This window comes from Meriones unguiculatus, chromosome 6 (assembly GCF_030254825.1).
Source record: "Meriones unguiculatus strain TT.TT164.6M chromosome 6, Bangor_MerUng_6.1, whole genome shotgun sequence".
NCBI lineage: Eukaryota > Metazoa > Chordata > Mammalia > Rodentia > Muridae > Meriones > Meriones unguiculatus.
The window spans coordinates 123,553,296-123,578,939 of NC_083354.1; the positions used below are offsets into that span (position 1 = coordinate 123,553,296).

The following is a 25,644-nucleotide window of genomic DNA, read 5'->3' on the forward strand; positions in this document are numbered from 1 at the left end:
CCTGATGGAAATACACATCAGACCATTCAACCGACTTTTGAATCCACAGCAGGCTCATCCAGCAGATTCAGCTCCTGGGACAGAAGTCCCATTTCAGTGATCCATCCTGGGCACCTACCCTCCCACTGGCTACGGAGAGTTAACCTCCAAGACCATGGCTATTGATAGATGAGTACAGAGAAACAACATGGTCAACCGAGTGAGTTCTACAGAGGCCACGGAGTGGACCGTCTCTGCCTGGAGTCTGCATTGCTTCCCAACAGAACCGAGGGCTCTGCGAGGTTAGTGCACGGACAAATGCTGACCTCCATAATCCTCAGACAGACAGGTGTCATGTCCTTTAAAGCCAGGCTGGAAAGAGAGAAAGACATGCAATCCATGTGCCCGTCCCTTCTCAAGTCCCTGGGTCTTTCATTTTAGGCAACTATAACTATCATAATAACATGAAATTCTTAGGAGCTCAGATGAATGGAACTAACAACATTCGTATAGAAATCAGAAATGTATACATGATTTTTTTTAACAGTTTTATATCTATAGCTCACACAAGCCAGGCTGAGAAAGAACTTTTGCCACAGGACATTTCTGTCACACAGCCTTTTGTGGATGGACTAATTCACTCAAACTTCCTAGGGAATGTGTCACTTCATATTTCAGAGCCACCAATGGATTGTGAAAGATAATGAAATGAATTCAGTTTGTAATGTAAGACCTTTGCATTCACTGTTGAGGGAACTTGCTCAAAATTGACCTTCACAGAGATGCTATCATCACGATGTATCAGTGATCCTTAAACACACAGACACTATAGTTTGATTTTACTTGGTGCTGGCTCTTCTGGCTCTGTTGAGATATTGCAAGAAACTGGTTAATTTGCTAAGTGAGAATGAAAAAAGCCACAGATTAGTCCTCCTTACAAAAATCTGTCAATTTTTATTTTTAAAACTCATATGAATTTAAAGTTTCCTGTAAATTACTCTATTAAAATTTAATTTACCATGCTTAACTTTTGTTTTATGCCACATTAGTGTTAATATCAATAACATCTGTAGTGTAATAGCTTAGAGATTAAAAAATACTGCCCGAGGCCCACATCTTAAATTCCTCCTGTGAAAGAAGACTGCACATACAGAGATCATCACATTGCAGAGGAACCAGTAACCATGATTAAAATCACATACTTGGAAAGTACAAAACATTTTTTTTTTGCCATAACTAACATCTGCACAACCGTATTCTCTCCTGTTAATGAGCTTTCTGTAATCAAAGGACTCGACACTAGTGACAAGGCACATCACTTCTATGGACATTCTGGATCTTTTGGTAACAAACATTTTCTCTTAGTAGTTTCCCAATGTTAGAGGACAATGGCCAAAAACCACACAGTTGCTATGCACTAAACCTGGTACATAGCAAGGACAAGGGAAACTTATTTGCATTGATTGTCTAACAAATTAGATTTGTGCAAGTTTAGTTAATGAAAATTGAATTTCATTAACTAAATGGAAAGGATCAGAGCATCCACCTTCAGTTCAGAGCTAGACACACTTCCTGTAGATGTGTGACTTCCTGGGAAGATCATGCACAAGTATTGTGGAGACAAACATGTTTTTGTTTTGGTCCCAGGTGTGGGATGTGGGACTGATTCAGATGGTCCACAGCAGCAGACTATTTGCTTCATGCGGGCTCTGAGAGAAACGCTTTGCCAGCTGCACATAGTTTAAATCTGAGGACTCTGGAGAGAGAATAAATGCCAGAGTCCAGAGGGTGTGGAGCTCGGAGAAAGAATGAGGCTGCTCCTGGTTGCTGTTGTGAGACAAGAAGTTGGAGATCTCCTGAAACGAGGATGGGACTGGCTCCAAGAAAGCCAACGACCCTAACCGGCAGGAAACAGCTAAGGGAACCTGCCCCGTCTCCCACTAACCCTTCTCTCTCTTACCTGGTGTTGGGGTGTGGGAAGAGATTGGGGTGGAGTACGGAGAAAAAGATAAAAGAAATGTAAAAAAAAGTTTTTAAAAACTAACGCCTACATACAAGGGAATGCTACCTGCTGCTCCTTGCTCCACTAAGGTCCGTCGGTAGCTCTCTACCCATTTCTTCCCATCTCCTCCGCCCCCAAGGGAGGACTGCAGGAGCTTTATGGCCTTGACAATTTTGCTCACCAGCTCTGGCTTTACTCTTGAGTTCCAAATTCCATAAACCCAGTGTCTCCTTGATGCAGCCACAGGACTATCTAATGACCACTGCAATTGCAAACCAGATCAAAAGCAAACTCCCGATTTCAGCCTCTTGTCAAACCCGTGGTTCTGCTTGGTCGGTTAATTGGCATCATCGTCTCCTCAGCTGTTCACAGCAAACCAGAGGTCACCGGCCAATTCTTTTTCTTTGGCCCTTCCATCTAAAGCCATCTCTAACCTCTCCCTGCCCTTATCTCCCTCCATGGCCAGGCCACAGACCATGCCTGCCGCCAGCATCTCATGCACCTGACACTACAACTTCCTCCTCCTTTCTGTGCATCTGATTCTGCTCTCATAACCCATTTCTGACCAGCATGCCTCTCTTTCTGTTCAGGTTTCTGATGCCAAGATAGTTGTCCTGAATCACGGTCTCTCTTTATCTGTTCCCTCTACCTGGACAGCTTCTCCCACAACCGTGACACAACTTAGCTACTGTCTCCTCTCAAGAAAGTGCTGTCTTCTCTGTCACCTTCACACACATCAGCTACAACCAAGTGTGCGCTTAGAACCCCATTGCCCTCTTCCCTTGCTTACAGCGTACACTGTTAGGTGACATGATCTAATGTATTTATTTTCAGTGCCTTGTAAGAGTCAACAATGTGTTCATTTATAAAAACTTTCAAGGGTTTATTCAAATGTTACCTTCCTGGTGACCATTTCTTTACCATCATTGACACCCTCAACATAGCTAGTGTCCATTCCCTGTTTCTTTTTATTCTCCTCAGTCACCACTCGAAGGTCTGTGCTTGCTACTTCCTTATCTTATGCAATCTCTTTCCTTCACAGTGGAGCTTTGTGAGTACATTTTTGCTGATGGATCTATATCTAGTTCCTAACAGGACCTGACACAGTGGGCTCTCACTACATTACCTGGAGTTAAGTAGCCCTCAGATCTCCCTTATATTACACTGGAAACATTTTCATGTTGTCTGTATATTAGAACGGTCGACACCTCAGAAAACTTCTAGGGCTTGCTATCTGAGAGACGGCAGGAGAGCAAACAAGGCTTCATATGCAGACCATGCAGCCCAGAGCCCGGCCTCCTCTCTCTAGCCCTGCTGCGCAGGAGGTGACATCCTTTGCCTTAGTCACCCCGGGGTCAGATGCTCAGCAACTAGAAGCCATTCCTGTGGCCCCAACCTTGACAGTGCAGTTCAAGCCAGGCAATCCTGCACTCCCCATCCTACCTCACCTGACTTCTCTCATGGGAAAGCCCCAAAAGATCATGTTAAACTTTCCTTCCCGGTCTGCCTTGCATTGCTGCCATCTTTCCCATGGGAGGGCACAGGGTACCCGCTTCCTGTCTTTCCAAACCTTGTGACAGCAGTTGAAACATAGAAGAGGAGCTGATGGGGAAAGAAATGAGGAGGGAGGTGCCTGGTAAGAAATGTGTCTAGTCAAGGAAACTGCAAAGAAACAAAGTGCTGTCCAAGTCACAGTCTTAAAAGGTCTTTCCAAGGCAGAGTTATACTCTTCAGTCACACACACAAAGCTCCAAGACCCAAAGCTCCAAGGAGCCTGAAATCAAAACCATGAGAAAATTCAAACGGAAGGGAGTTAGGGGTGACACCGGACCAATGGCAAAGGTGTCCTCCCACTTTATTTTCTTTGCAAAGCCAGAGACAAGTTCTCTGGATGTTTCTGGAGTCGGCAGCATCCAGTACTGAAAACTGCCTTAATTAAAATGCCACCCATGGTCCCAAGTGTATGCATATACTTAGGAAACTGACTATCTAGAAATTATAAGAGGCGCAGATAAAAAAGAAAAGCAAACACAAGAGAATAAAAAACTAGATTACACAGAACGTGTGAACTCCAGCAAAGTGTTTTGGTGAGTTGGGCCTAGGTACCTGTGCTTTGCCGTATCTCGCTCGTGGGCTCTGAGGGTACTTTCGAACCAGTTCTTCAAATGCGTTCACTGCTTCTTCAGTTTTACCCTGTTAGAGAAGCACAACTCATAAATACAATCCCGTTGATTAATGATATTCAGTTTTGTTATTTAATAGTCACCAAATGATTAGTCAGAATCTTTTAGAATTCTTCCTTGAATGCTAAACGGAGTTGCCTCCTTTAAAAAAAACAACAAGCTGTGTTAAGTAACAAACATGAAACTGTAATGAGTGTTATCTCTTAATTTTTAAAGTGATGTGTGCTGATAATGATGAAAAATGAATTTCGTTGAAGATGACCACATTTTTCCCCTCAATCTATAGAGTCCCCACATGTTTTCTTAATGAAGATATTTAAGTTACATGTGGGGGCCAACACCGTTTGCAGTAGGATGCCTTGGGCCTGTCAGAGGCAATGAGGCGTCACCATGGCTTTGCAGTGTCTGAGAAGGAGGAAGAATAAACAAGGAGGCCGCAAGGGCCGCTTGGCCATGGTGCTGGTCTCTGGCAGAAGTCAGGGTTGATTTGGCTCATCTGGCTGAGTGGAACACATGGCTGCCTCCGAGGCACGCATGAGCTCTTAAGTGCCTCCTCGACGGTTCTTTAAAAATAAATACCATCCATTTCCTATGGGGGATGTAACAAATTACAACAAATTTCATGGCTGGAGAACTAAAGGCTGAAACCCGTTTCATGATGTTGGAATCAAGGTGTCAGAAAAGCTCCATGAGAGACTAAGTGCATGCCAAGCGAGCTTCCAATGTGGTCGGCATCCCTTGGCCCATGACTGCATTGCTTTAATCTCTTCTTCTAGCTTCATATCGTCATACACACACACACACACACACACACACACACACACACACACACACACGCTTGTTTTTTTCTTCTGTCTGGACCAAATCTCTGTTTACCTTGCTGGAAATGGCCCATTCCAGTCCTTTCTAGATAGTCCATGAACATTACACTGAGAAAGCCCCATTTTTAAGATGTTGCCAAGACAACAGCCAGGAAACAGGGAGGTCATTTTTCAGTGTGCCAGTGTCAGGGACTACATTTCTTAGGGACTAAGTGGAGAGTATAATATAATATTTCCACGTAGATTCTTAAAATCATCACATTTTTTCAAGTAATGAACTTTGATTTGAATTTGGTTACCTTTTGGTGGGCCTTCTTTAGCTTATTTCATATTCAACATTAAATTGCCACAGCCACTTTTTTGGCCATCCTGCCAAGTGTGCCACTAACAGACCAAAAACAAGGGGCACCAAGATTCATGACAAAGTTTATAGCAAAAGGAAGCACACGCGTCCCCAAGGCGCAGAATCCAGATGTGTGACACGGATGAGGCTGCACTAGCTGTCGGGGCCCAGCACAGTTCTCAAGCATTCCTGTATGCTGAGTGGTGCCCTTTGGAAACTCCAGCTGTGAAATCAGTCATGTACAAGACTTAATTATGTTGGGGGTTCTGTCATAACACGTCTCTAGAGCAGAAGTGCACGTGTAGCTGCCGTTCCTTCCTCTGATCGGTCCTGTTGCAGGCTCACAGTGCTCCTAGAGGAAAGCACCATAATTTCTCCAAATGAGCAAGACTGGAGGACACCCCCTGGACAGGGCCAGCCCTTGAAAGCCCGCTGACTTATGAGCTCCCTGGTATCCCAGTCCATGTTTATCGTTCGTGATAAGCAAAGAGAACTCCTTCTTTAAAGTCCTTTATTGATATTTTAGCCCAAAAGATACCTGTACTTGCAGCTTCCTTCATGTTTACACGCATGATCTAGAGCAGAGAATATGAAGGAAACACAGCGAGATAAGCAAAGAGGATCCCTGATTCATTTGGGTTAAAAAAAAAAATACAAATCCCACTGGGTATGGTGGTGCATGCCTCTGATCCCAGAGGCATGGAGGATCTACGCAGGGAGGTAGAGGCAGGAGGATCTCTGTGAGTTCAAAGCCAGCCTGGTCTACAAAGTGAGTCCAGGACAGCCAAGCCTAGACACAGAAACCCTGTCTCGGGGAAAAAAGAGAGAAAGAGAAAGAAATGCAAATCTTCCCACCTCTCACACTCACCAACACATAAACATACACATAAAAACAAAAACAAACAACAAAAACCCATAGGTGGATTTGCTTTATTTATGAAGTGAAACAAGGTAGATGCAGAAGAAATCCTTTTATCTGATAAAATCTAGGTGCAGTGAAGCATCCTCTGTGTAGGATCCCCTGGAGGCCTTGTTTCTATCTGCTGGTGACCAGGGTTGACCAAACCTCAGCTGTGGAGTCCTGTCTAATGCTGGTTACAGAGGCTCTTTCTGCCTCTTCCAATAAACAGGTCAGAAGTGCAAACGTATCCCACTCCCGTTCCTAACTTGCACATTTCTCTTATTGCTGTTTCCTTGCTTGCATGCTTTTTGTCTATGTCTTTGTAGCTAATGGCTGATCAATAGAAAAGCACACAACAGCAAAACCAATGATCATCACAGGCCCAAAAATCAAAACGAAATTCCTAAGAAAAGTGAGCAGTTAGTTACAGATCCTACCACAATATAATAAATACATTTGTGGACTATGATATTATTATATTAAATGACTATGACCAAGCTAAGGGAGATAAAGATTTCCATATAATGTCAATTCATGGTTTTCAAGAGCTGAGCCATGTAGTGAGAAAGAAGAACATTTCAATTACTTGGTGATAGAGCAAAGTTGTCACGAGCTTTACCTGAGCAAGGAGAATGCTAAGCCTGTGTGCGCCATTTCATGCTAAGCCTGTGTGCGCCATTTCATGGCCACAGGTGCTAGCTGAGACTCTTTGTGTCTGCACTAATGTGCTACAGATTTAACGATGGTAGTACGGTGGCACTTGGCAGTGATAATTTTTTTTTTCTTTCTCAGTTTTACAAAAAGCAAGAGGGATTTAGGACTAACACATAACACTTTCATTTTAATAAATGAGAAAACTGAAGCCTGCAGTGACCAAGCGGTTATGGAATCCAAGTAATTAGAACTCAATGGAGTTGTGCCAGCACCAAGCCAGAGGTTCTGTGGTTTGTTCTCTTCTTCTGCGTCCCTTGGGTGCAGTTTTGTCCCACGCGATTCAGCTCACATAGAAATGTGTTGAGGTGTCCAGAGATGTCAAGGATTGTTTCTTTGACATTTACTATTGTTGTTGTCATTGTTTTTACACTGTTCACAAACCTGCAATTCTCAAGCTTTTAACAATGAAACCATTACACATTTTTGAGGAAAACAAAAAGCAGCAACCTACTCTTTTCCGGAGCTTTTCTGCAGCGTCAAGTTCAGCTTTAATCGTTTTGTCAAATTTGTTCAGAAGTTTAGGCTTCTTTTTCTTAACTGAGAGAGAAAAAAAAGAGAGGGGTTTTCTATTTAACTTGCTTTTCGTCAAGGCAGTAGCCAAAAATAAGGCTGAGAAACCAGGTTGGTGTTGTTATCTAGCATGAAACTATGAGAACAAGAATATTCCAGTTCCCTTTCAACCAGTGAGCACGGAGCCGGTAATACCGAGGAAGACTCTGCCAACCTGTGAGCTACCGTGCACCACATGGCACAGAAACTGCTGTTGCACAAACCGAACGTGGACACCATTTTGAAGAAGTCAGTAGGTCAACCTTTCTAACAGTGAGTGCTCACTTCCTCATTCTCCTGGTTGCTTACAATCCCCTTAATGTTATTAGACCCATTCTGGTGATTGGAAGCCAGCTGTCTTTGTCCTAATGTTGTCATTACTTTGGGATGCCGTGATCCACACTCATATTTGACAGAAAGACCTATGAGTCATAGCCATCCCCATAGATTCTGTGTTTCTGCTAAATGAGAACACGGCAGGCTCCCTTCTTATTCTTAGCACCATTTCTTATGCCAATTTCTAGATAAAATGACTTTTCTTATGTTTCTCAGTTGAAAATACTACTATGCTTTCACTAAAGCCATGTGACTGGCAAAGCCTCCCAATGTTGCTCAGTTTGCTAGCTCTCTCCCCACCTCTTGCTTCTTCCTGAGGCTTTCACTTCTTCCCTACCTGTTCTCCACCATGCACATGTCTCTTTGCTGGTCCTTCCCCCATCTGACTTCTATTATCATATTCCTCCTGTACTTTCTTAGCCCAAATCAGACACTCCAGCAGGGCTGCATCATGTCTTAAGCCAAAGCTGAGTCTTATCACTTATTTGGCCAGTGGTTTGGGGCCTAATGCAAAGCAAAGCCCTTCCCCTAAAAGGACGCCACACTCTGCAAGACTGAGGGCAGGTCGGCTGGTACACACTCCTCCTCCTCAGTAGCACCCCTGGAAAACTCAGGTGCACAAGATTCCCCAAGAACCCAGCCTGCCAAACCCAGAAGCTTGAAGGGTAAAACCGAAGCTTTCAGATCGTGGCACAATAGGATAAAAGACAACAATCCAAAGATGAATTCAATGATTTTTTTTTACATTAAACTTATAAACATATTAACCTTTATTTTATTCTGGGACAAAGCAAGAGAGACTGCTTCCCAGGATTCCATGCATATACCCACATACCCTTGTCCTCCACCTGAAAAATGACTCTTCTTTGTGCCTCACTTGCTAGCTGTTCTTGGGCTCCAACAACATTTAATAAGGTTGTTGGTCTAGGGATTGAAGCCCAAGACAAACACATGCTATGAACATGCTCTACCACTAAGCTGTATTCCAATCTCTCTTTTTACTTTCTATCTTGAGGTAGGGTCTCATTAAATTCTCCAAAGCTGAATTTGAACTCATGCTACATCCCAGGCTAGTCATGACGTTGTCACCCTCCTGTTTGAGAGTGTGGTACACAACAGAAGCTGGCCACCAACAAAACACCCAGCATCTTCACATTTTACTTGATCTGCTCCACGCAAAACAGCAAGCAAAACAATTTCTCCAATAAAAACATAAGAAAATTAACCCTTTTCTACTCATTTTCTTTGCCTACAGTGGCATATGATTCTGAGGATCTTTCTGAAACATAGCTTGTTCTTGCTACTGTATTACTCAAAGCAATCTTGTAGATCCCAGAACACCCAAAACAAAGCCCTGATTCCTTCAAATGTCAACCAATGCCAATCCTACCCATGGAAAATGACATCATGCCTTTCAAGAAGTTCGCGGCTCCAAAGCAGACACTATCTTGCATTAGTCACTAAGTGGAGAAAAATTCAAAGTCCTCACCCTCTAAATACTATGATTGTGTTTGGAATTCAACAGGAATTTTCCCAAGGAAGCTAGAGTCTTCTATGAAACTAGCTTTCCATTGCTGTAACAATAAACCAGAAAATCCACTTATGAAAGGAGAAGGTTACTTTTGGCCTAAGTTTTTTGAGGCCTACGTCCATGCTCAATTGATTTTGGTCCTGGGCTGAAGCAGCATGCCGCGACACTATGCACAAAGAGGAATAGGCAACAAGAAAGCAAAAGTGGATGAGGAGGGGCTGGGATGCCAGTATCCTCCAAAGACTCGCCCACAGTGAGCTAAGGTTCTTCCACTAGGCTCCACCTCTTAAGAGCTCTTTCCTTTCCCAGCAGTACCAGGAGCTTGAGACAAAGACTTTAATACCTAGCCTTTGGCAAACCATAGCAAGTGAGAAAGGCATTAAGGGGAAAGCTGAATTTGAGAAAAGTGAATACAGGTTTACTGTACAAAATACTTAGAATAAGAAGACTTTCAGATTTTAAAAATACTGAATTTTTAAATCCCTACGAACATAAAATACATTATCTTGGTGACTGGACACAAATTTATACATGAAAATCATCTAATTCATATATATCATATATACATATACACCATATGGAAATCCTCAAGAACTGTTTCTGAAAGTATGAATGCGTGAACAAATCAAGACATCCTAGAAGGGATGACAGCAGCATCACTTTGCAATTTAGGCATATTCACATCCTTAAAATAAAAGCTACAGTTCTAAGCTAAGATACACAATGAACTGAATACAAGACTTTAAAGAATATCTAATCCAAATTGTTCAGTGGACCATAATGGGAAGGACAGAGGAGGAAGACAAGGAAAAGAAGCAATCAAGGCTCAAGCTATTTCTCATAGAACATACCATGGAGAGAGCACTGGTATGTATTTCACATGTCTTATTCTAAGTTTTTAGTGCATTTAATAGGATGTAGGCATGGCTAACCAGGAGGTTCTTGGTTTGCAAAGTTCAGCCGTTTTCAGTAGAACATGGCTACCCTCTCTCCCTCCTTTCCTCCCCCTCTCTCTCTCCCTTTCTCCTCCCTCTATCTCATTATTGAACATAGACTCACGTAGTTCAGGTTGGCTTTGATTTCACCATGGACATGAAAATGACCTCGATCCTCTTGCTTCCATTATAGGAATCATTACAGACACGAGTTACCAAGCCAGGTTTTACAAACCACAGGGATCAAGATTGAACCCACGGCTTCTCCCATGCTAGGCAAGCACTCTACTAACTGAGCCATGCTCTGGGCCTCTCAAATTCTTTTTGTTTTGTTTATGAAACAAAGGTCTCACTGTGTTCTTTAGACCAGCCTCGAACTTGCTGACTCAGATGATCATCCTACCTCAGCCTCCCAAGTCCTCAGGTTTACAGGTGCAGGTTAGTACACCAGGGAAATCCATTGTGGCTACATAGTTGGCATTTATTGAGCACTTAATTGGTTAAGCATGTATCCCTTATCCAAGATACATATTGTGTAAACATCAGGAGCCAGGACTGGGTTTCAGGTTGTCCCCAGTAGACTGCAATGCCAACACTCTTTACACTCGCTTCCTCTCTCTGGCATCTGGCCCAGACATTGGGAAAGTGGGTTGTTCATTCGCTTTGATCATGATGGCAGAGTGGAATTAAGTATTAGTGTAAGTAGTACATTCTACAAAGGAACTAACAACTTTGTATTACTGTCTCTAGAGATAAAGGCCGTTTAAAACCCACAGTAATTTTCCTTCATTTTGTGTCTAAAGCAGCCAGTTACATTCTGCTAACACACCTTGCCTCAGTAGAAAGATGAAAGTGTGAGCCTCAGTGCTGCCACCTGCGGGTGTTTTGAAACATCTTCTAAGCCTCCAAGTCTGCAGCTGTGCAGTGTGGGTACCTGCCCCTGCCAGTCTGCCACGGGGAGGAGGGCCATGGTCATCAAGCACCGCACCAACACTAGTACAAGTTCTGCATACGGCTTCTTAATGTACTTTAAAATTCCGCTTTTTAATTCAGGGGGAAATCTGTGTGAGCCATCTTCTTAGTAAATTTATCACAGTCTGAGCTCTCTTATTAGTAAATTTATTACTGTCTGAGCTCTCTTATTAAATTAGTAAATGAGTAATTTTTTTAAAATTTCAGGTTGGCTCCATGGTCAAACACTTCTCTTGTAGAGGCTTAGGAGACTCTTTTGACCCATACTATATCTGTGGAGCCACATTGCACTTCTTTTGCTCCCCAACCCCTATTACTCTTTGAGAATCCCTAATCCTAAATTCCAGTCTAGGCATATGAGATGGCCCTTGAGAGTACTTGCTACGAAACCTGAGTTTGAGCCACAGAAGTCAATCAATAGAAGAAGAGAAATGACTTCTGGAAACTGTCCTCTGACCTCTGTATGTGTGCTATGGCATGACATCTTCCCCTAATAAAAAAAAAAAAAGAAAGAAAGAAAGAAACAAACAAACAAACAAAATGCAAATCTGAAATGCTCTGTTGTATTGGGCTGCCCTACAGCTGCCATCTTCTCTTAGTGCAGGTTGCCTTGCTTGCCAAAGAGCAGCATAGCTGGATTTGTTGGAAGGACAGAAGAGGGCAGGTTGGGTCGTGGAACCCTCACCGGAGTTCCAGACACATGCACGCATGCACGCACATACACACGACAAACTGCATGTGATTCTATACTGATTGCATGTGGCTAAGGATCTCTGGGAGGGGCTAGAGGATCTAGATGGGGAAGGATGAGCGGAGTGGATTCCAAATACATGGGCACAGGAAAGCTATCATCCCTGCCGTGTACAGGCCTTCCAGTGTGGATTCTCTAGGGCCATCCATGCTCTTGCATCTAACCCCTCACCCACTGCTCTAAGTAAGCCTAAATATCTCGCTAGTTCCTCCAGGTGAACTCCAGTGAAACCACAACTTGGTTTGTTGTTAGGACCTTACAAAAAGGGTTACTAGTTGTTTTCGTCTCCCTCAGGGAAGAAATTTTAGTAACATGCTCAGAAGTTCAAAACTTTCTGGATAGCACATGTTACTAAAAATCTGATGTTTTCTGAGACTGATACTCCAACCAAGGACCATGCACAGAGATAACCTACAACCCCTGCACAGATGTAGCCCATGGCAACTCAGTCTCCAAGTGGGTTCCCTAGTAAAAGGAACAGGGACTGTCTCTGACATGAACTCAATGGCCTGCTCTTTGATCACCTCCCCCTAAGCAGGGAGCAGCCTTACCAGGCCATAGAAGAAGACAATGCAGCCAGTCCTGATGAGACCTGATAGGCTAGGGTCACAGAGCAGGGGAGGGGGACCTCCCCTATCAGTGGACTGGGAGAGAGCATGGGTGGAGACAAGGGAGAGAGGGTCAGATTAGGAGGGGACGAGGAAGGGAGCTACAGGTGGGATACAAAGTGAATAAACTCTTCTAATTAATAAAAATAAAATATAAAAAATCTGATACTTCAATCCATACAAACTTTATTTCATGCAGAAAAAAATATTATTTAATATGTATGTCTTATTTACTTTTCCTGTTAGTATGATACAAATATCCTGACAAAATCAACTCAAAGATGGAGACATTTATTTTGATACACAATTCAAGGTTTCATCATAAGGAAGCACCATATTATGGTGTAAAGAGCTTGAGGCACATAGTTGCACCCAAGACATGACAGATGCCTGTTCTCAGCTTACTTTTTCCTTCATATACAGTCCAGGAAAATGGCCTAGGGAATGGTGCCACCCATGGGTGAGTCTTCCTATATCAATTAAAGTAATCAAGATAAAACCCCTGAGGCTTGTATCCCAGGTGATTATATCTCATTAGTATGGACAGTTGAGGCTAACCATCAGAATATAAAAAAAATTAACTTCAGTCTATATGAATCAAGTTTATATGAAACATAGAAGAATTGCATGACAAGGCTTATGCCTCATCCTCAAGGCAGCTCACTGTGAATATATAAATATTCCCAAGCTTTGGAAATCAAAAGCATTTCTAATTCCAGATATTTTAGGTAAAGAATATTCAACAACTACAGGTATTCATCAGAAACATGCAGAACAGTGTTGACAGGCGTTTATTACAGTAGTTATCAAGGGTAGAATCTGATGTGAATCCATCAAATTTAATTAATCAATTTGAAAAGCAAAATAATTTTGGGGAAAGAAATACGAGATTATGCTGTGGTATCCGAGAAAAACATGCTCTCTGCCTGAGATGTAGGATGAAGCCAACAGTCACGTGATTAGCAATTAAGACAAATCCTACTAAACATTTTAACCTTCCTAAGTGAAAATAAGAAGCTACACCTGATGTTTTTAAAACAAAAATCACTGGTACATTTCAGCACAGGACAACAATTAAGACAGGTGAGAAGGACAAGAAAACAATGGCGCAGACCCCTAAAGAGTCCCATGCTAGAGTTTTTGATGAAAATCTATCTGCTGAGCACAGGACGAGCGCGCCTGCATCCACCAGTGTTCTGATGAGACCGGCAGGGGATGTGGGCCGGAGCCCTCAGCTATTTTCTCTTTCATTTAAAGGTGGGAATTGTACAAGGTGTTCCCCACTGCTAAGCCTCCCACTGTTTCCGCAATCAGTTTGCTAGTACATCGAGAGACAGACAAGTTCTCTGCTGCTGGGAAACCCAGTCACTGGGCAGTCACGGAAGTGCTCCTGGCAGGAGCCTCCGTTTGTACTACGGGTGTGTGCGAAAGAAAAATTAATGTATTTGATCCAAAAGTAACCCTTTATGAGGCTTCATTCTCTAAGGCCACACACTTCATAAGTATGAGTGGTCTAGCCTGCCAGCCCTCTGCGGCAGTGTGAGGGGAAGGGTGGACAGTGGCCCCTTCCTTGCCTCCTACAGTGGAGGAATAATGGACCTTTGTTCTCCTCAAAATTAAATACCAACTACAAACCAGCGGGAGTCCAATATTCAAAGCTTACCCTGAACAGTGAACATAAATATTTTTTCAGCTAAGAGACACTAACTAATACAACACAGTAAACATTATATAAAGGGCAATTGTTTTCATCTGCCCCCTCGATGGAACTACTGCGAGATTCAGCTGGGAGCACTTCGTGGAGGCAGCAAGTATTTCAGTTCATTAAATGGAGTGGGCTGTCTCCCCATAGGGTTATTTTAATAAATTATACATCATTCCCCTTCTACAGTAATAATCCTTTAACAGATGTGACCCCATATGTTAGATTAGAAATTTTAGACACTAAGTGATGTGTTTTTTTAGACATTACTGAAACCCCATCAGTGCCAAGGCAGTCCATACTCTCACGCACAGTCATTATGAATGTCATCTCCATGGGCACTGCTCAGGAGGAAGGATCTCAACACAGGCTTAACTCCAGACACAGGACTGACATCCTTGGCCCTCTGGTTCCCTAACCATTAACTGAGTAGCTGCTAAGCAACAAAAAGCAGAAGCTAGAAGTGCAGCTCCAGGGGGAGGGGAATCACATGCTCAGCACAGGGAAAGTATGGGTCCCATCCTCAGCAAGCAAATAAGGGTGAGGGCGGCAGGATCAGCAAAATGCTCAGCAGCAAACACAAACCTACACATTAAATGTAAGGAAGGCAGAAAAGCCAGCGGACTTTTCTGTACAAGTTCAGATAGAATTCTAGGTGGGTAAAACGCATAGGGTTACCCATACTAACAACCCCCAAAACGTTACTACAAAGACTGGTAGTCCCTAATTACCGGCCATGAAGTTCTGTACAACATCCACTTTCAAGGAGCAGAAATGTATGTAAAAAACTGTCAGAAAATGATCTACAAAACTGCATTATTTTTTTTTTAATGATGCTTAAAGGTACTTGACATCTTTCTTTGAAAGCTTCGTTTCTGTGAAACAATGATTACCCACTAATGTCAAAACAAGGCCCTTTCTATAATGTTCAAGCCTGGCTGGCACCAGCATCTCTGGGAGAACCTAAAATAAGCAGAGACTCCCAGACACCCATAGTGGGTAAACAGCAAGTGCCTCTGAGGCACAACATCTCTGATACGTCTACAGACAGGGCGGAATGTTTACACCAATAACAAGTTAGGGATTTACAAGACAGTTTTTAGTGCTTACATTTCACTGAATCGCCTTGCTATCAACAGGTTCTGATAAGTGTTTAACAGCATAACAATGATTCGCTTTAATTATCACATACTTTAAAGATAGAAGTTGCGTGGGATTCCTACTTTAATGTATATCAGAGGAGATATCACTATCAATCTCTACAACAAATCTGATGACCAGAATAGGAGAGATCTCAGGGGAGCCTTTTAAATTTGTCCCCGAAACTAAATATGAACGCCTGATATTTCAGAAGTTATTAATCTTGGCTTTAGGAGCAACGCTTGACAAGAGAGGATGACCACACACCTTCAGCAAGCCACTCAGCTGAGACCATCCTGGTCTCCAGAGGATGAGAAATGCTCACCCTTTTGGGGGGCAACAGAAAGAGGATAAAATTTGATTTCTGGTAGTTACACAAATAGGAAAAAAATCATGTGCTTAAGTGGTATATTTCTCATTATAAACAAATAGGATTTTAGTTTATACTAGAATCAGAGAGTTAAAACTGTAATTTGATACAATGTAGAAGCAAGCCATTACTATTCTAGACAGAAGTGCTGAAGATAACAGTACAGTCGAAGGGAATGTTTCCTTCCAATACCAAAGATATGGTTAAATATGATGACAGTGCTTTAAATATTTCGTATAATACATGAGACAATGGTTTCCTAGAAACTGTACATATGGCAACAAAAGGCAGTGACTGTGAGGGAGCCCAGATCAAGTTTCTCAAACCAGTTTTAAAAAGAGAATCCTAAAAGCAGACAAAGCAGACAGGTCATAGTTAAGAAAACAAAAATAATGATGGAGAGTGAATTTCTGCCAGAAGGAAACAGAAGGTGATGCGAATGGAGCCAGGCTATAAACACACTAATGAATCAAGAAAACAATAACAAATAACCAACATTAGGGAAGAGGTTCTTCCAAATATTCCAGCCTTACTAAGAGGATAACAAAGAGATAAAACAATGTTATGTGAATTAATTAAACAAACCAGATAAAATGAAGCAATTTTTTTTGAAAGCCACCAACTTTAAAAAGTAAGTTAAAAAGAATTGAAGAGAACATACATACTAATTAATGAAATTGAACATGTGGTTCAAAATCTTCCCACAGAGAAAATTCTAGGCCCAATAGTCTCCATTGGAGAATTTTACTAAGCATTTCAGGAAGAAATAGAACATAAATTGTTGAAGAAAACAATCTGTTTCTCAACTTATACCGCAAGCCGGCATTACTCCTGAGACCAGCAACAGACAGACTTTATATGAAAACAACACTAAAAACTGTTGTGCTTTACCAAAACAGGTGTAAACAATTCTGGCAAACACTTGGCAAGCAATCCAACAAGACAGATAAAGGAAAATGTACAGTAAGGCTTAACTCGGAAATGTACTCTACCAGTCTAACATTTGAAAACCAATTAGTGCTATTTATCATACTATTACAATAAAAATGAGTAGAAGAAAATACTTACAAGGTTGCATAATATCTTTTTTAAAATACCATGACATAATCCCCAAACTCAAAATTAAAAAACAAGCTAGGCAAGATTTGATGAAACATTTCTTCCAAGGGGAAATAATACGAGAAAGTTCGACAAAAGATGTTCAAAATCATGTTTCACTAAGAAAATGAGAAATAAACACTGACCTATGAGAGTGGCTGCAATGGCTAGCAGTTGCTGTGTAGCAAATGTTGGCAAGGATGGGAAAGAACCGACACACAATCAAGAAAACAATGGTGGGGATCAGATGTGGGGAGAACGGGGGTGGGAAGTGAAAGGGCTGGGAACAAGAAGGGAAACTGAGGGGGGCATCTCTTTGACAAGCTGGAGGCCTGCAAAAGGGTAGGCTTGAGATATGGGTGTGAGTCTAGCTGAGACTCCTAACAGGGGGAGGCATGGAGACTAAAGTGACCACCTCCTAGCCAGGAAGGACTAGTGGAAGGAAGGGAAAGACAACTCACATGCAAAAATGTTGATCCAAAAATTACTCTGCCTATAAGAAGTGCAGAGATAAAGAGGGAACAGAGATTGAGGGAATGTCCAATATGGTCCAACCTGATTGAGGGAATGTCCAAACTGGTCCAACCTAGACCCACCCCATGGTAGAGAGCCAGCCCCTGACACTATTAACGATACTCTGCTCTGCTTCCGGACAGAAGCCTAACATGACAGTCCTCTGGGAGACTCCAGCCAGCAGAAGCTTGAAGCAGATGCTGGGACTTGTATCCAAGCATGGGACGAAGCTCCAGGGTCCTGTGGAAGTGTTGGAGGAAAGATGGAAGAATCTGGAGGGGACAGAAATCCCATAAGAAGACCAACAGAAACAACTAACCCAGACCCACTGGGTGCTTACAGAGGCTGAGACATCAAATAAGGAGCATAAATGGTCTAGACCTCGGCCCTCTGAACATATGTGGCTGAAGGGTGGCTTGGTCTCATGTGGGGGACCTGGCAAGTGGGGGTGGGGGGGTTGTTTCTAACATGGACTCTCTTGACTGCTTTTGGATCAGTTCCCCTGGACAGGGCTGCCTTGCCTGGCCTCAGGGGATGAGGATATGCTCAGTCCTGATGTGACTTGACCTGACTGGGGAAAGTTGATACAGGGTAGAGGGACTCCCCTTTTCTGGAGGGAAAGAGAGGAGGAGGGAAAGGGGGTACTGGGAGGAGAAGAGGGAGGGGGCACCCTTGGGATGTAAAGTAAATAAACTTAAAATAAAAATTAATTTATACATCCATTTAGAATAGCATAGGAGTTCCTTAAGAAGTCAAACATACATCATACAGTACAAAATTTCTACTCCTGTATATCTCAAGGAAAATGAAAGCATGTGTCTTCAACAATGACTTGTATGTGGATATTCGTAATAGATTTGCCATGGCCCAAAGCTGGAACCAATCCAAATGCCTGTAAGTGGATTGAAAATGCTATTGTAGCAATAAAATCTGGAGTGCTTGTCAATAGGAATAAGCTATTACTACATACTGTTACATGAACCTCACAATAACTGCTCAATAAAATGCTACCCTCAAATACTGTACACTCTATAATTCCATGAATTCAAGCTCCTAGGAAGTGAAGGGACCTGAGCTGACCAGTGACTGTGTGGCATGTGGGAGCAGAAGATGGACTGCGGAAGAGCACAGGGAAACTGCTGGGTCCCTGGATGTGGCTACTGTCTTGATGGTAGTGACTTTCTTGCTTTGACACATCAAAATTTCACACTGCATTTAGTGAACTTTATTCTGACAACTACACATCAATAAAATTATAATAAACATGTAAAATATAATATAATTATATATATATATATATACATTTTTTTAATTTCAGAATAATTCTGAGGGGCAGGAGAAGTGGCTAAACAGGTAAAAGCACTTTCTGTTCTTGTAACTCCAGCTCTGGGGAATCCAATGTTTCCTTTTGCCCTCTTTGGGCAACCGTACTCATACACACACACACACACACACACACACACACACACACACACACAAATAAATAAATAAATCTTTAAAGGAAATAAAAAAGAATAATTCTGACTATCACAAACACTTTTCCTGATAGTGTTTAGGTTTCCACAGTTTTCTTAAGAACTTCTATTTTCTTTGTTGTTCTGAAGTGGAATCTAAGAAGTCCAAATACTATGATACTGGTTTGGTCTTAATGTCAAAACTCCTCACATAATCCTGTCATATATGATTGATTCCTCGAATCACTTTAAACACCTGTACCCATTGTTGTGTGGTGGGAAACTCCAGTATATGACATGGCAGTATCCTGAGCCATGCTGAGAACAGCTCCAGAGAACTCTGGCATATATTTACTGAGGCCTCGCCTTATGATGGTTAGGGTGAGAGATTCAAAACTAGTCCACATATAAACACAAACTCAAATGCTTCGGCGAGATATGTAGTAGGTACAAGAGCAAGCTGAGACTGAAGAGTCAATATAACAATTACAGCTCGCGTACACACAGACAGCTACTTCAACATGGGTCAGTGCTAGAGAAAACTTGGAAGAATCCAGTCTTCGGAGTCCCAAGACATAGATCTAATTTGGGAGTGTGAGGAGGAAAGTTGATTCCAAAGTGAAATAGAAGCATGGAGGTACAAATAAAAAGGAGGTAAGTTCGAGGCTTTAGAGACCATAGAGGAGTTTCCAGGGTGCCAGGAAAGGGCAGTGAGGGCCAAGGCTACATGGTGGCCTGAAGCCAGATGACACATTGCTCTGCTGCTTCCTTCCTTCCCCAGAGAAGGAAGACGTTCTGCAGTCACTACTGTGGTATATGGCTTTAATGGTGACCATAAAGGACCAGCTTGAAGCATTCCCGGTACATGCACAAGTGGAAAAAATGTAGTAGTAGACAGATCCTTGAGCTATGATGACCACAGGTGAAATCTCGGGCCAAAAGGATGGCAGTGAGGGGAGAGGATTGATTACATTTCTGGCATAAATGAATGACCAAATGTTAAGAAAGAAAGAGATCAAGGGAAGAAAAACAAGTTTGAAAATAAAACTCACTTTCCTATGCTTCTTCACAGTCACGTTGTTTTCATAACGCATTACTGAACATACTGTCACTTACAGAGAAGGTGGTGACATTCCAAAATATCACAGATTATTGTCATCCCCAAAGATATACTATGCTGTGGTGCTTTATATGAATAATGTGTGGTTTATTTTTATGCAACAGCACACCACATGTTTTGGTTTTTAACAGATGGCAAGCTCTTTATACCATGGCTTTAAGCTTGCACACTGGGAATGAAAACTATTTATACAGTAAACACTTTAGCTGATCCTATCTTTGGACAAGTTTAATTAAAGAATGTGATATCAATTGCACAATCAAGGAGACTCATGGGAGGAAGCAGGAACTTGCTTCTTTGCTGAATACATTATTTCACCACAGCAATCTAAAGCATACATGGAAATTAATGGCACTAGTGAGTCTTACGATCAATCCCTTAAGCATTTAGCTTTTTCAAACTAACAGCATTTGGCTGTTTTCAAACTCCACTTTAACAGCCAAGGTAGAAAGAAAACTTAACTTGCTATTTATTTAATGAGCTGCTACCACAAGCCCTCCTCTGATGGCTCCCCAACATGCTCACACTCCATCCAGCTTGTTGATGTTCACTTTCCAGAAAAACACACTTCAGAGAGAACCAGCCCCGGAGAATTAGCATCCTTCTCTTGCAATTAAGACATTAAGAACACTAGGCTGTCACGTCAATAGTTTATCACACTCATCGAGAGCCTTGTGGAAAAAGGAACAAATAAAACAGAGTATTAGAATTCTTTTCTATAGCACCTGAATTTGGAGATCATGCGGATTTTATTTAAAACTACATTTTTGTTGTTGTTTTTGTTTGAAGCTGGATTTCTCATAGCTTAGGCTGGTCTGAAACTTGATGCAGAACCAAGGAATGACCTTGAACTTCCGGTACTTTTAGCTCTCTATCTTTCAAGTCCTGGAATTAGAGATATTTACCACTGTGCCACCTCTAGGCATCTTGGTTTTGGTTTGGTTTGGTTTGGTTTAGTTTGGTTTTAAATCCATTGCAGGGAAAGGGATGGTAAGAGTCGATCACATCTGAGGATCAAGGCACCAGGAACAAGGCAATACAATCATGTACCATATACAAAAACTGCAAGAACATGTATTACTTTACATGTGGAAAAAGAAAGGTTGCTTGAGCATGAGTGATGTGTTCAGAGTCAAAGGACAAAAAAGGAAGGGGTCGACCAGAGACTCCAGCTCTGCTCAAAGATCCTTTGTGTCTCATGGCAACGATTCTCCCCTTTTACATCAAGGATTTCACACAAATAGCAGAAACTAAAGTGCTCATGAGGGGGAGAAGAAATGGCTACATTAAAGGCTGGACAGGTTAATACTTTCTGTGAGGTTCTCAACACCCAAAGCCATGGTCAGACTCACGCTTGATCCTAAAAACTCAACAAAAGCTGGGCATGGTGGCAAATGTCTTTTAATCTCAGCACTCGGAAGGCAGAGGCAGATGGATCTCTGTGAATCCAAGGCCAGTCTGGTCTACAAGTGAGTCCAGGACAGCCAGGACTCTGTTACACAGAGAAATCCTGTCAAAAAAAAAAAAAAAAAAAAAAGAAAGAAAGAAAGAAAGGAAGGAAGGAAGGAAGGAAGGAAGGAAGGAAGAAAGAAAGAAAGAAAGAAAGAAAGAAAGAAAGAAAGAAAGAAAGAAAGAAAGAAAGAAAGAAAGAAAGATTGAAAGAGAAACAACAAAAAAACCCTCAACAGAACTTACTCTTCCTGCCTGACCCACCCACTGCCAGTGTACCAAGCATGCTTGATGCTGTTCATCTGAAAGGCAATTTAAAGCTACTTCCCATTCTTTCTTTCCAACAAGTCTCCTCACTTGTGTTTTATAATCACTGAGAAATACGCAAGGAAGTGCACTGTCAAGCTATTATCATACTTCTCAGGGGGTAAAAGACAATCTGCCTCTGGCCTCCTTCCTCGAAAGGCACAGAGGTATGCAATTAATGGCACAACAACACGTCTCCTGCTGCGCCCTATACTGCTTGACTCTCATGACTGTCTGCAAATGCCATGAAAAAAAATACACCGCAGAGAAATGCACACGGGGTTCATGGCAGCAGTTAAAAAGCAAGATGCAGTATGAATCAAAGTGACAAGGCACCGAAATTAAAAGCTCACCCAAGTTCATTGGTTTTATGTTGAGGCTATAATTTGCAATTAATGCTATGTCCAGCCTCTGGCTTGCTGAATAACACTAGTAATAACATCGGCAATACGTTGGTGCCCACACTGGGAGCCAGTGATCTTCAGAGGAAGAGGAGACAAATTTCCATGAAGCATAAAAATCAAGGTTATTACCTGAAGCACAGCTTTATCACACCCTGGCTTTTGCATAAAGGGTAACAACTGAAGGCGTCATGCCATATTAAACAGATTTTATTCCAGTTGAGTCTTAAGTGTGCTTCACACAACTCGAACATACTTAAAAGAATACTTAATCTTTTTTTGTAGCAATTTCTATTCTTTTTTTTAATTCTTTATTGATTACACTTTATTCACTTTGTATCCCCCCTATGGTTCCCACCCTCCTCCTGTCCCAATCCCTCTCTTCCTCCACCCTCTGCATGCATGCCCCTCCCCAAGTCCACTGATAGGGGAGGTCTTCTTTTCTTTCCTTCTGATCCTAGTCAATTAGGTCTCCTCAGGAGTGGCTGTATTGTCTTCTTCTGTGGCCTGGTAAGGCTGCTTCCCCCTCAGGGGGAGGTAATTAAAGAGCAGGCCAATCAGTTCATGTCGGAGACAGTCCCTGTTCCTATTACTATGGAACCCACTTGGATACTGAACTGTCATGGGCTACATCTGTGCAGGGGTCTTAGGTTATCTCCTTGCCTAGTCCTTGGTTGGAGTATCAGTCTCAGGAAAGACCCCTACACTCAGAATTTTTGTTTCTGTTGCTCTCCTTGTGGAGTTCCTGTCCTCTCCAGATCTCACTGTTTCCCACTTCTTTCCTTAGATTCCCTGCACTCTGCCCAAAGGTTGCCCATAAGAAAGAATACTTCATCTTAAAGGGGACGCTGACAAAATCCAGCACATGACCCAGGACCAGGATAGGCCGGGGGCAGTCTGGTCAGTGCACTGAGGACTCAAAGCAGGGAAAGCACCATCTCACTGGATAGTGAGAGAAAAACGCATCTTGTTTGCTTTTCAAAGACTAATGCCGCCGAGCGTTGAGGGGCTCTATGCCGGAGAAAGCGTTTTGTCGAGAGTACTGCCCTCACATCCTAGAAGTATAACAGGGATAGGCTGCCGTGTATAGGAATCCCACAGTTCTTCTCTGCATCGACCTACTCCCTCACCTACAGAAACAAGCGGCTAGCAGAATTCGAGGAGCTTTTACATGAGTGAGTATCCAACCCGTGCTGGTACTTGAGGAACAGCCCAAATGCCACAGACGGCTGTGGTCCCAAGACACAGTGAAAGCAAAATATGAGAACAAATAAAATTTCTTTACTTATTTCCTTCACTGGGACATACGGGTGTCTTCTTAAAGAATAAATAGATAGATAGATGGATAGATAGATAGATAGATAGATAGATCCTGTATTTTTCTGCTTCAATCATAACCGATTTTCTGAGTTTAGAATTCATAAGATAACTGTGTACACATTTGCTTTAAGTGGCCAACACATCCATTAGTGAATGATCTGGGAGAGAACTGCGAAATATAAGGGTTTTTTTTTGTTGGTGGTGGTGGTGGTGCTGTTTTTGTGCGGTTGTCATTGTTTTTAACTTTTTTCATGACAGGGTTTCTCTGTCCTAGAGCATGCTTTGTGGACTAGGCTGGCCTCGAACTCACAGAGATCTGCCTGCCTCTGCCATCCTGAGTGTTGGGATTACAGGCATGCACCACTTAGTCCAGCCATCTCTGTTGTTTTTAATTAATTTTTGTTCTTTTGACTCCAGGCTGTTATAGAACTTGCTGTATAAACCAGGCTGGCCTGAAACTTGTGACAATCTTTCTGTCTCTGCCTCTGCCCCTGTGTGTCACTGTGCCCATCTCACTGGTTGTGTTTTCTTGTTACTTAAGTATGTTAAAAAAAAAAAAACAAAGAAAATAAAACAAAACAAACAAACAAAAACCCAAAGAAAACCAAACAGTTCTTTCTGGAAACCCAAAAAGGGTCTACCCTTGTGTCCAGTTGAAGCTGCTGCCTTCTGAGTAGAAGGCACAGCCAGACTCTGTAAGGAAAAGGCAACAAAACGTGAAACCACTGGGGAAAGTCACTTTTTTATTCTCAGGCGCATATATTCCCAAAGCATCTTCACCGTGTGCAGGAATATAACGTCAGTAACTGCCGTGTCCCGGCCCTGCAGTCAGTGTCTGCGCAGTGCTGAAATCAGTTACCTCAAACAGTGGAACAACAGCTCTCCCAGGGAGCAGTGTGTCCGCTGGACGCACTGGACAGTGAGAGGAGCACAGTGGAGCTGGCAGCCCCAGTCTGCAGCGTGGAACTAGAAGTGGGTGCCTCTCACTCAGATCCCACCTCAGGCGGCCCGTCGGCAGCACTAGAAGAACCTCAGGGTCCCCCACCACCACCACTGTGTCCATGAGCACTGTGTCAGAAACCCTGGGCCTAAGAAATGCCCACGCTCACAATACCTGAGCTGGAGTATGTGAAGATGGCAGCTGAGACTTTCTATAATCCTTCTTTCTGTGTTCCGATTCGAATTTGCGAGGCTCAGGGAACGAAGAGAGAAAGGGTGAGGTCTCCGAGGGAGACGAAACATGAGTGACAAAGAGGGCAAAGGAGGTGAAGAAAGAAGCAGCATTCTAATAAAAAGGGAAAGTGTCCTTGACATTCCGTAGCGCGAGGTAAGGTAGTAGACGGGCTTGTACCCAGGAAGAATGTGATAAATTGCCCAGAGTGAAACAGCCTGGACCCTGTTTAGTTTTCTCTATGGTTGGTGTGACAGCCTGCCCTTACCAACAGGGAAGAGGTCCGAAACACATGCCTGAAGCTGTAGACACAACTAGCCCCATAGACAATGCTCTTTCTAGACGTAAACACCCATTTTGAAGTATAACTCACGAATAGGCACACTTGTGGATTTAAAAAAATGACTAATAAAACAGAACAAGCATTGCACTATAATAACAGGCTATGCATTAGAATAGAAGTCACTTTCTCTTCATCAAAGTATCTTAGTGTACTGCTATTCTTGGGGCGATGTTAGCCGATCCAGTACCCAGTGATGGGATGAAGTGAGGTGACGATCCAGTACCCAGTGATGGGATGAAGTGAGGTGAGTCTTTTGGACCTTATCACAGTGACCCTCAGATGGTAGGGATTTCTGTACCTGAGCACCCTTGACCATGAGTAAGAAAAACCACAGATAAACGAGGATTATATACTTTCTATGGTAAATACAATTTTATGTTTAATGGAAAATATACAATTATATGGTAAGAATTACTGCCATAAATGCCAACAGAAACTACCAGAAGAACCATAAAATAGAAAACACTACAGTGATGGAATTAAGGTAATTCTCACTGCACCTTTTGAACTAACATGCTGCCAATTTTACGTCTTAGCCATAGGTCTATTTATAGCGCATTTTTCTTGAAATTTTAATTTTAAGTCAGTCTAAACATACACAACTAATATGTTAATCTTTAACTGATTAAGTA

General features: G+C 42.4%; 1 protein-coding gene across 8 annotated transcripts in view; it reads right to left on the reverse strand.

Annotated features, from left to right (window-relative positions):
- Positions 1 to 25,644, reverse strand: part of Asph (aspartate beta-hydroxylase) — a 205,098-nt gene that overhangs the window by 68,065 nt on the left and 111,389 nt on the right. For all 8 annotated transcript variants that reach the window (XM_021659816.2, XM_021659815.2, XM_060385967.1 and 5 more), the window contains 2 exons: positions 7,395 to 7,480; positions 4,088 to 4,174 (listed from right to left, as the gene is read on the reverse strand). In XM_021659816.2, the coding sequence (XP_021515491.2) occupies positions 4,088 to 4,174; positions 7,395 to 7,480 (173 nt within the window). The remainder of the gene's footprint in view (positions 1 to 4,087; positions 4,175 to 7,394; positions 7,481 to 25,644) is intronic.